General features: G+C 37.2%; 1 protein-coding gene across 9 annotated transcripts in view; it reads right to left on the reverse strand.

Moving 5' to 3' along the window:
• LOC135688956 (uncharacterized) overlaps positions 1 to 12,068 on the reverse strand; it is a 109,026-nt gene that overhangs the window by 17,474 nt on the left and 79,484 nt on the right. For 2 of the 9 annotated variants that reach the window (XM_089110026.1, XM_089110023.1), the window contains 7 exons: positions 8,950 to 9,053; positions 8,282 to 8,444; positions 7,112 to 7,327; positions 6,668 to 6,817; positions 6,207 to 6,307; positions 5,394 to 5,502; positions 4,067 to 4,728 (listed from right to left, as the gene is read on the reverse strand). The exons of 1 other annotated variant lie outside the window; for it this stretch is intronic. In XM_089110026.1, the coding sequence (XP_088966152.1) occupies positions 4,443 to 4,728; positions 5,394 to 5,502; positions 6,207 to 6,307; positions 6,668 to 6,817; positions 7,112 to 7,327; positions 8,282 to 8,444; positions 8,950 to 9,053 (1,129 nt within the window). In that variant the 3' untranslated portion in view covers positions 4,067 to 4,442. Of the gene's footprint in view, positions 1 to 4,064; positions 4,729 to 5,393; positions 5,503 to 6,206; positions 6,308 to 6,667; positions 6,818 to 7,111; positions 7,328 to 8,281; positions 8,606 to 8,949; positions 9,054 to 12,068 lie in introns of those variants that run through there. 6 more of the 9 variants (XM_089110028.1, XM_089110025.1, XM_089110029.1 and 3 more) reach the window with 5 other exon arrangements.

Raw genomic sequence — 12,068 nt, forward strand, 5'->3', positions numbered from 1 at the left:
AAGAAAAATTAATAAACTGAACAACAACAAAACTCCAGGAATTGACAATATATCTGCCGAAATGGTAAAGTATGGCCCTTTGGCCCTGTCCAAAGCCTTCAAAAATACCCTGAATGAAGCCTTTGAAAAAGAAATAGAACTAGGAATGGGCGACGGCATACTTGTGTCCTTGCTGAAGCCTGGAAAAACCAAAGGCCCTGTCACCAACCTACGACCAGTGATATTACTCCCAATACTGAGAAAGATCTTGTCAAACATAGTTCTATATCGCATCCAACCTAAGGTAGAACGATTCTTATCAGATTCACAAGCAGCATATCGACCGAGTCGCAGTACTCCAGATATAGTGTGGGCATACAAATGGATCAGTGCAAAGACACAAAAATCACAAATTAGAGTTTACATCACTAGCATAGATATGAGAAGCGCTTTTGATACAATCCGACGTGAACAGCTTGTTGATATTGCAAAGAAATTCCTCGTCGAAGATGAAGTAAGAATGATACAGTTGTTATTAAGCAATACAACTCTAGATGTGAGAATAAACAACGCCGAGACAGAGCCCTTCAGTAGCAATATGGGCTCACCACAAGGTGATGCGCTCAGCGGTGTACTGTTTAACATTTATTTTGAAGAATCACTCCGAAAAGTAAGGAATTTTAGACATGAGATTAACAGTAAAGATCACGAAGAAAATGGTAACTGGTCTCCAACATTTCTACTTCAGGAAGCTATATACGCAGACGACGCTGATTTCCTCACAACTAGTGAATTGGAGAAGAATATCATCACAGAAAAGATTGGAGAAATTCTGCTTAGAGATAATTTGAAAGTAAACAACAGCAAAACAGAGCAAACAGAAATTTTTCGAGGAGACAGAAACACAGAGCGATGGAGGACAGTTCAAAAGCTAGGCTCTCTGTTAAGTGATACGGAAGATATACAAAGAAGAAAACAGTTGTCGATAGCATCCATGAATAGATTAAATCACATCTGGATCAGAAAAGACCACGTCAGCGAAAAACTTCGCCTCAAGCTTTACAGAACACTTGTAAAACCAGTTCTGATGTATAACAGCTCTACTTGGGGACTGACACAAAAAGATACAAAAGGTCTAGATGCTTTTCACAGACAGCAACTGAGACAGCTAATAGGAAAAAAGTATCCTAACAAGATCTCCAATCAGAACTTGTACAAAAGATGCGAAGAAGGACCAATGTCAATTGACATCCTCAAGGGTAGATGGCGGCTGTTTGGTCACATATTACGTTTGTCCGACGATACACCGGCTGTGAAGGCAATGAGATTTTACTTTGAGGGATCGGAGAGGGGATTCAGAGGCAGACCTAGAGAAACTTTGGTGACAACTTTAAACAAAGATACCAGGGCGAGAGCAATGGAAGGTCATTTCCACTACCGAACATAAAGAACAATGGAAATTTTGAAAAGATACGATCCACAGCAAGGGACCGCAAAGAATGGAGAAGATTATCAGAAGTAGTGTGCAGAGCTGCAGAAGCAGAAACAACATGAAACCTTCATGTCGGGACTGCGTAACTGCAATTATATATATAATAAAAGAAAAATAATAAAAATATACGTGAAAAAGTTAGCAATTAGATGAAACAAAATCGGTATCTTAACGATTTATTATGTTTTTTAGTTCCTGCACTGTCAAAAAGTAATAGAAACAATTATAAGTGAGGGCCTTCAGCCTCTTATTCCCCTCCAGTGACGCCGTGCTTGTCATGAAAATAATTTACAACTTAAATTAATTTGCATGGACTCAACCTTGCCATCATAAACATATGCATCAATCATTGCATCCATTGGCTATGACTTTCGGTAAGAAATGCTTTCGCATTGCAAATAACGGAGCTTTTCCTTACATACCTGTTCCGTTCTCTAAAATGCATAACGGAGCATTTCCTTACATACCTGTTCCGTTCTTGGCGCCCTGCAAAATCTTCGATTGCCCTGCGAAATCGACTAATTTTTGGATTGGGGGGTGTTACACCCCCCCCCACACCCCCCGGTAGTTTCGTCCCTGCTAGCAGGCAACAACTTATTTTTTCTAACCAAATATTTGATTAGTTGGGGTTTTAAAAAGTAATTTTCAAACTAGAGCTACTAGATATTCTAACAGGACATATCATATGATTCGGTATAATCCACGTATTGTTTACAGTACAAAAAAGGTTCTTCCATCCATTCAAAAGGATTGCGTTTCTACCACCCAAAAGAGTTATTTATAAATTTACGTGCCAGTGTGATTCTGGCTACCCAAAGATAGAATAAAACAGCATGTTCCGTCTAGTACTAGAAACAAAACTCATCCCCAAAGAGAACAACCCCCTCGGTCTTGCAGATTTTAAAGTACGACTAAAACTAAAACACGCGATTCTGCTATCGGGCAACATTTACTGGAAAACCCAGATTCTGCAAAAAAACTATAGTGGCGACATGTTTCGGAAAATTGGTAAAGCCCGATCGTCGTTCCATCTTGCAGTTTTAGAATCTATCTACATATGCACGAAAAAACCGATATTATGAAGACAAAAGGAGTTCGTTTTCACCTTAGGTCTCCATTGGTAACATTCTCTATAGGCAAACAGCACTTATTGGGCAAGCTCAACAGTCATGTGCTCGAGTTTCTGATTGGCCTATTTCGATCCACAACTGGGTATATATATTTCTTAGCGTAGAGTTTTCGATCTATGTTCTGACGTTCTAAACTCTGAAGAGTGTAAGACGAAAAGATTTGGTATACTTAAATGTTTACTTGTTTCATGGCATTTTTAATTTTTGTACCACCAAAATATTTTTTCATATTTAGTGAATATTAACCCGTTTGGTTATGATTATATTTAGCCAAGTACTATGCACAAGAAACAACTTTTGTTATATTTCAAGAGGTCTCAATCAACTGTGGGCCTAGGGCTCCAACAGATGTGAATGCGGTCCTGGCTTTTACATCTAATTCTCTTCGTTGTTTCGCAAGGAGACTGAATCGAGGAACGCTTTTTGTGGTACCTGTCGAAAAACGTGTTCTTGCATTGTGCGTGGTCCAGGATGCATTGTGTGTGGAGCAGGAAGGATTGTGCGTGGAGCAGGATGCATTGTGCGTGGAGCAGAATGCATTGTTGGTGGAGCAGGGTGCATTGTGCGTGGAGCAGGATGCATTGTGCGTGGAGCAGGTTATTGATTAATCCATTTGGTGGAACTCACCATACAAACGTTCCTCCGCTTCTCTGCTTGGCACTCTGTTTCCGCGCTCGAAAGTTTGTGGCTCTGGTACCCAGGGTAAATTCAGTATTGCTTTAATAGCTCTGGTACCCAGGGTAAATTCAGTATTGCTTTAATAGCTCTGGTACCCAGGGTAAATTCAGTAATGCGTTAATCGCTCTTATTGTGGTGTACATGAAATACAGAACTATTGATAAAAGAGTTGTAAACGAACGATCTCACCAATCTTTATTTTTATGTTTATGATCTTGATTTTTGGTTTATGCTGTCTTAGGCCATCGATACAATGAAAACAAATCTGCTGTGTTTTTGTGCTTCTTTTCTCCAGCGAAATGAAAACTAACTAACTACAATACAGGGCGTATACACATAAAACAAGGAGATGCTACAGAAGTGTTGTAGATTACCTTTCTGTTGGTACGGAGACGATGGAAGGTGTTAATGGCTATGATAAAATGGAGGACATGATTACATTCGACAATGGTCACTGCAATGCTTCCTTTTTTCTTGAGGGGTTGGGGGAAGGGGGGTTTAGAAGTTTTACCAAGTTTGCATTTGACTTGGTGATCAGCATTGTGCCATCGTAATGCTTTCTTTAAAGTTAATTAATTCACCAAACTTTCGTGCAACATGCACTCTTTTTATAAGGAACTTCTTTATAAAAAACCTGCATGTAGTAGGCAGAAAAAACTAAAGAACCTTTTGTTTTAAGAACAAACAACATAAGGAGCTTCTCATCTTTGGAATTTTTTATTTTTGCAAACAATCAAGTTAGGAAGCCGGTTCCATCCATTTGGAGTTAAAATCAAAAACATTTTGTGTAAAGATGGTAGCGATCGAGGGTTTCATTGTGTAATTTCGAGTTTTACATTTTTTCTTGACCGAGTTTCCACTTTTTCATACATGAAACGTCTTTCTAGTTTATTATCCGTTTTTCACCTTATTTGCTATCTACAGTTAAGAATCTAGCGACACTAACACAGAATTGTAATGGAGGATGAGCATTTTTCGTAAATTAAGGAACTATTAAGGAACTTTTAGTACTACAATTCGATCAAAAAATCTAAAGATGAGGAACTTCGAGAACTAGGTCTCTATCAAGGTTCTTTGTAAAGTAAAAAGCATGTATATTGGGTTTGGTTTGATTATAAAATTGCAGTATTTTGCTCCTCCTTGCTGATGGAGGGTGGAAAATATCATGCAGTTAGGTCTTTTATCTCATTAACGTTTTCCTTCTCTTCTTTTAGATCTACCTCCTTTACGTGGCTGCCCTTCATTTCAAATTGATCAGCAAGTGTTTCCAATGTTTCCTTATTAGCCGTCTCAGGCAGCCTCAACAACAAAATCGCACTTATGACAGCTAAACCGCCCATTATTGAAAACGGTAGAACCACGTGGAAGGCGACGAGCCATTTTGCCACCCAAGGTGCTAGTGAAGAACCAATATGGGCAAAGATTTGCAAGTAGCCCATGGCTGCACTCCTGTCAAGCAATTCATATATTGAAGGTATTTGAATTTTTTGCTTTATTTATTCAGTAGGCCAAGGTTGACAGAGGGAAATTATTTCCACAAGGGTGCTGCCCAATTGTATATATTGTGCATGTATTCAAAAGCTCTAGACTATAATGTTTTTAAAAACTTTAAATAGATGATCAGTAAAAAAACAACTTGATTAACGTTTCGGGATATGCTCCTTCACAATAACCTTCATTTATATTTGGAGCGTATAATAAAAAATAGCATCTCCTGAAGAGTGAGTTACTCACGAAACAGGCTTGTAGAGATAAACCATGTAGTTTTACTTTCTTCAATCTATGATATATCACGCTCTACATGCTAACGTATTGAGCACTGTGCTACGGAAGTATCAAAAGACAAATTTATATATATTAATATATATGTATTTGATCAAAGTCCAAGTCGAATCAGAAATAATTTATTAAAATAATAAGGCACCTATACTAATACACTTCGACTTGTTCAGAAGATAACTGGTATTTTTTATATATTGACCTTCGTCTCCAATCTTCTATTTACCTTTTCCCAATTGGGTAAGTAATCGGAAAACTCAGTGACTTTCAATGAGTTTTCGCTATTTTTGCTGAAATTTTTGCCTAACAGGATTGATTTTTTTTAATAATCTTACCTTACGCAAGTCGGGTACATTTCGGTCGACCATATGTAAATGGAATCATGTGACAACGTGATGCAAAACCTTCCAAGCACTCCAAAGAAAACTCGAAGACTAACAAGTTCTGGATGAAAAAAGTTATGTCAATCCATGTACGAATCAATCATATCAGAATCATTTAGTTTTGCATGAAAATAGTTTATCTTTCCCGGAACAGGTGTTGACTTTAACAAGTAGGGTGATGTTTTCAAATAGTGATGTTGACGATGTCTTTAATGGTGCAGTACTGGAAGCTAATATAAGGCCGGACGTATTAGAAGTCCTGAATGGTGCAGAACTCTTCTAATTTAGGTCATGGAAGATGAAGCACTTCTCGAGGTGTGAGCATGATTTTAAAGCAATTAGACATAAAGAGGAAACTGCTACAAAGTACCTAAGATGCTTCTTTGCTATGTTAGAATGTTTTGCTCAAACAAGCGACTTAATCCCCATTTGCATTGTTCCTTGCAAGCTTCAACGTAAAAAACGTTATCTACACACCTTTTCGTTTACACTAGCAAAATGCAATCAAGACAACTTTGCTGTGCTACCCTGAGCAGTTTTGATCCTGGTTCGAAAGCGAACGGATTTTGTATTTCCTAAATATTTTCTTAGAATTTGAACAAGGACATCATCTTAAAATTTGAACGAAGACAGACAATGTTTGCAAAATAGTACCTTGAAAACATTTTACCCTATCTGGAATTGTACACTTTCATTTTATATATTTATAGAGGCAAACTAAGTATGAGAATGGCTGCAGCTTGAAAATCTTTGTGAAAAACTTACCCGATGGTTTGCTCCCTGACTTTTTTGGAATCAAGGAGACAGCGATGCAGGATATTCCGGCAATAAACATGGAAATAATTACTGTCTTCTTTCTTCCAATTCTACAAGATAAAGTACGTTCCTGTAGATTTGATGTTTAGTGAGTTATCCAGGGATCATCGTCATTGACCCACTGCTGTTTATGTTATAATTAATAGTACAAGTTTCGATCCATTACTATTTCCTTTAAGGCAAAATTCAGATCTTTCGACGGACGTATCTCAGCAATGTAAATGAATTTGCACATTTAGAGATATTTTCACTTTCAGATTGTATGGTCAAAAAACTTTTATATTGTTTTCATTAAGTCATACAACTTTGCTCTTTAGTGATGGATTTTGATAGGATGAGCGATATAAGTTCAAGGTTTCAATACTACGCCCCCACGTAAAAAAAACAAGACATAGAACGAAGTAACTCACTTGTTGCAAAGGTATATTGCAAGAACAGCAGCTGGTATGTCGAATAAGCTGGTAATGATGTAGTCCCTGTGTATGTGGCCGCTCAAGTCACCGGCGCCAAATGAAACTCCAAAGAACACCAAGCCACACACCATCCTGAAAAACAGTAAACTATGTGTAGTTAAAATTTGCAGCAAAACTGCAGTGGTGAGTTACTTCTTCTTCACGTACACAATCACACAAGAACCCTTAGCTAATTGGCTAACTAACAAACTTTTCCACATTTCAAAAGAATTGACACGCACTGAAATCTTCCTTCACGTTTTGTAAAGTTGGCTAAACTGTGTCTGTCTCTCTCTGGTAATTAGTGACAAACCAAATCATCAATCACAATCTGTCAACAGCTATTGTATCTACCAACGACTCCACTCTATCTTGTAGAATGACAAACAAGTATTTACACACCATGTATATCCTTGGAGTAAGCTCCTTACTGCGATTTTTGCAGGCTTGAATAGGTGAAGATAATGTTTTATTCCGCTGGAACAGTTGTCTTCAATCTTCTTTAGTTGAACTTCTGGTAGCTCTTTTCCATTACACTTAGCGATCTTTCGAAAGATTGCAAGAGCCTCGTCATTTCTTCCATTCACGTGAAGCCATCTAGCTGATTCGGGAATGGCCCTTGCAAGAAAATAAGGATAGTCTATGAGAATTAACAGTCTGATAGTCTATCCAATATTGACTGGCCATGCAAAAACAGCTGAGGCAAAAAATATCGCAGTCAACAGAGGTTTTTCAAGAAACCTTCAAAAAATATTGTTCCACAACTCTCCCTTCTTTCTGCAGCCAGTTTCTTTGTATCGACATCAAAAGATATTATTTAAAAATTAAAAGAGTTAAATCAATTGCTTCTCGATTAAACAGTCTTGGTGTGGCTTTGTTGTTTCATGTAGCCTGCGTGCAGACTCTACTGTTTTCAACTAGGCTCCTCAGTTTCTACCTTTCCGCTGAGTTGAGTTGAATTAAATCGCTCGCAAGTGACTTAAAGTCATTTTGAGGACTGGGACCAAATCAAATGTTCTAAAAATAGCTTTTAACTGAATTTTTGGGCTTGAGTCTGTTTTGCAATTTATTCTACACTTTAAAGTAAATAAGTTGTGAAGTTTCATGCTGGTATCATATTCTGCACGATTGTTGTGCCTTGAGTGCTGGATGGTATCTTAGTAGCAAATGGAACCCTTTCCTTCCTTCCCTAGTCTTTGGTTTTACTATCCGAATTATCAAGAAGATATATATATATAAATATATTCCTTTGCTATATGGCATATTTGTTTTTAATTGTTCTCTCTCTAATCTACGTACTGAACTTAGCTTTTGTTCTAAAACTGAAAAGTGGCCCAGTCCTATCCCAGGTTTTGATATATGAACTGCGTACACCCTAAAATCAAAATAGAAAACCAATACAAAAAATGGTCGGTTGAAACTTCAAACATCACACTCAGTACTCTAACAGAGATCGGCAATGCACGTCCGATCTTTCCTTAGGGCCTAAGCTTAATATTGTGCTAATCCACACGGCCAAGAAAAAGAAGGATCCCTGACAATGAATAAGAAAATTTCATGGATTAAACTTACAAGAAAAACAGCAAGATGAAAAAATATGGAGCTGTGATGACTATCATCAGTGTTTTCCACGTCTGAACGAAGAAGGCTATAACACCAAGGATGACAACGCTTACTGCAGATATTAGCCAAATTGCTATACCCGCAAATGGACGCCATTTTGGGCCTACAAATTCTGAAATTAGAACGATTGACTGTATAAAAGTTCCTGGTATGAAGAACCCAAACACTGCTCGTGCAAAAATGTAGAACCAAATACTTGGAGAGAACGAGCTGATGAACCCAAACAAAAGGATAAAAGTTGTCGATATCAGCATATTGATTCTTCTACCATACCTAAAAAAAAGATCCAAGTTTTAAGCAAAATGTTCAACATTGACAGCGATAATGAAAAGGGCTGGCGCAGTATTGGAAACACAGAATAGAACAATAGGACTGAATGGCTGGGCCACTTCTTCTTTTGGGGACACTCTTAAGAGAATAATTTGGCACACCTTATATTGCCACAGGATTTCCTTCGTTTTAAATTTTTTTTACGCTCATCAAGCACGAGAAAAAGTGTCGTTAGAGAAACAAAGCAGACATCGTGAAACCGCTGATGTTTCTATACATTTTATTACGATCAATAGGTCATCAGATTCATTGTGGACCGAAAATGATTCAGTTTTCCAATCACTTACCTATCTGACGCCCAACCAAGAACGACTGCTCCAAATGCCCAGCTGATAAAAACTGAAGATGTGGCCAAGTAACTGTATACTTCAGTGTCGCAGTGCAAATCGAACTGAAATGAACGTTCATTTTAAATTTGAAGTATAGAGTAAAACCCTTTCTAGTTAACCCTATCTAGAGTAAACATTTCGGTTAACCCTATCTAGACCAAGCTCTTTTGAGCATCCTCAGGCTAATTCAGCCCCCCCCCCACCCCGTCATTTCTCCAGACTGGTTAGCTGTAGAGGGTTAAAATTTCTATATGATTATACCCATCAAAATATCATGACGTCATAATGAAATTTTAAATCTTATAAATTTTTTTTATATTTAGCAAAAAAATCTTTAAGATTTACTTAAGATATCACAGAAACGTAATTTAATGTAGGTTTCGCGAAAGCTAAACAAAACAGCTTATCATAAACAATGATGTCACTAAAGAAACAAGATTTTTTGCGCAAGTCTAGATACAGGTCTCATGCCTTCCTATATCCCACTCAGAAGCACAGGATGAATCAAAACAAATCAAATATCATTTAATAAGTAAAAGCTTACTTTCCTCATGTTGGCAATTTCTAAAGATAGTTTTTGAGTTTTTTAACAACGGCAAAATGTTTCTTACGATTAAAATTGTAATGATTACATTTGGCAAGGTAGCCAATGATTTGACGTTGTCTAAAGAGAACTCTTTTAAAATCTTTTTGCCATGGCAACTGTATGCAAGAGCATCACTGCTGAAAATTCTTTTTTGCGTAAGAATATGAGAGAGGGGCTAAATCACCCCTCACCTTTCTGGTTCAGATAGGATTTAGCGTAAACGAATACTTCAACATACTGCTAGTTAGACCCTGTTTAACCGGAGTTAGTCCGGAGGATCGCCTCCAACACCCCTAAGTTAGGCATGCGTTATTTACCCCAGATGGTTTCGGAGCACATTCCTTGCTAATCTTCGTTCACAAGCCGAGTTCGAGTTTTTCCTACCTTCCTTTTTGTTTATTGGTTCTTGAGTTTCTACTTTCTTCCGTTTCTCAGTAGGCCTTAGCTTTCCTAATGGTACTTATCTTTGATTGACGCTTGGCCAACAGAAATGAGTGAGGGTGGGTAAAGGTGGTTTAGGTTATATGGGCCTGCGAAATAATGTTATTTGTGATTCATATGTATAAAACCAAGATGAAATAACGTAGTTCCTTATTTTATCTTGATAAAATTTCAACTTTTTCACCAAAAAGTTTGTTTAATTATCGTTAATCCTAATTTTCGCAGAAGCCAACAGGCGCCTGACAAATATAATTTAAGAAAAAAATGTAAGTAATCGTTTATACGTTTGCATGTCGAAATAATGCTCGACAAGCAACTTAGGCTACGTTCACACTGCTCCGTATTCGTTGATGAAAACGCTGTCCGTTCACATTGATCCGTTATCAAATGAATTCAATTTAAATACGGTAAGTGTTCACACTGCAAGATTCTTGTGGTACCCCAATATTAATTTCTGCTGAAGCCATTGACTTTGCAGCACTGCCTACGATTGTGGAGATAAGAGCTGAAACATTGGTGTTCGAGACCATCAATCCCATAGTGGTGCATATTATGAACTATGACTATTCGTTTGGTTGAACTACAAGTTGGTTGTTAACTTGTTAACTTTTCAGCAGTTTTGTTAGGTCAGCGGTTTTGTTAGGTCAGCGGCTTTGTGTTGTTAGGCCGCTATTTTGTTTTTTGTAAGCACGTGTGGTAGCCTTCGTTCTTATTGCTTAGTAAAGCCTATTTTCTACGGCAATGACTCGTTAAATATTTATTACAGTGCATTTTATCAAGGAGAATTTTATGGTCTACGGTGTCAAATGCTTACTTTTAATTGATGAAAATCATTGCAGTATATTTACCCCGATCTATATTGAAGTTCCAATCATTTGTACATTTAAGCAAACAGGAAACAACTGAATGGATATGTCCAAAGCCGTACTGATCTGAGTACAGATGTTTGTTAGAATCGAGGTACTTGTAAAATTGATCAAAGATGAGTTTTTCGAAAAACCTGGAGACAACCGGTAAGACCGATATTGGCCTATAGTTCGAGCGATCATCAGCCCTGCCATCACCTGGGTAAAAACATTCAGCACACTTCTGATCAGGGGTCCCGTCCAAAAAAGTTAGAAAGGGGCTGTGCTGTAGGGAGTTTCTAAAAGTCACACCCAGGACTACGCCTATAGCCACAACCAATATACTTGCATTTGTGTTAAGGTTCGCTGTTGGGTAGATGAAACCACTCAAGCTGTTAAAAAACACCGCAAGATTGATAGGAAATCGCTTATTGAAGGAAAATCACGAGAAAAAAGGGTTAATTCACACTTTTAAAATAAGAAAATCGCTCAATCAAATATATACTGGCTTATTAAGGAGAAGCGCACTCCTCCTTTCATTATAAACCCTTGTTTGCTAGAGATTGTATGAAATATCCAATTATGTGTATATTTACCACAAGGATGTGAAAACATCAATGCTTCTGTTTAGCTAAACTAATTTTGCAAGGTTTATTTCAATTAAGTCTGACTTTGCAGAAAAAGTTTTGCAACTAGTGCTATCCATTATTTTAGTTTTTTATATTTCACATCAAAATTGACATTATATATTCATTGGCCCATTTGTTTTATTTATCTATCAGTTCTATTAGGGTTGTTAGTTAATCATGATGGTTTTAGTCATAAATTGTTAACAATACTATTCGTGGAAATGATGACCAAATGATTCTCCATTCAGTTTCATGTGATTAATTGTTTCATTTACAAATTTGAGCTTATCTCTAAACTTTACAAATGAACTTAAGCCTCCAAATTGAAAGAAATTAGGAAAACAATACAATTCTTGATTAAAACTAACTTGCCTACTATACTGAACTAATGTTTTTAATGTCTTCCTGAAAATTCTTTTTGGTTATTGTCAGAATTTTGTCTAGTACAGAAAATACCAACAAACCAAAACAAGTTCATTTCGTGGTGTAACGAGGTAATTGCTAAGTAACAGGAAAAGCTCATCCCAAAGGCTCATCAGATTATTTTTGCAATACCAAAAACTTATTTATCCAATT

This window comes from Rhopilema esculentum, chromosome 9 (assembly GCF_057945365.1).
Source record: "Rhopilema esculentum isolate cy_ngs chromosome 9, ASM5794536v1, whole genome shotgun sequence".
NCBI classification, from domain to species: Eukaryota; Metazoa; Cnidaria; class Scyphozoa; order Rhizostomeae; family Rhizostomatidae; genus Rhopilema; species Rhopilema esculentum.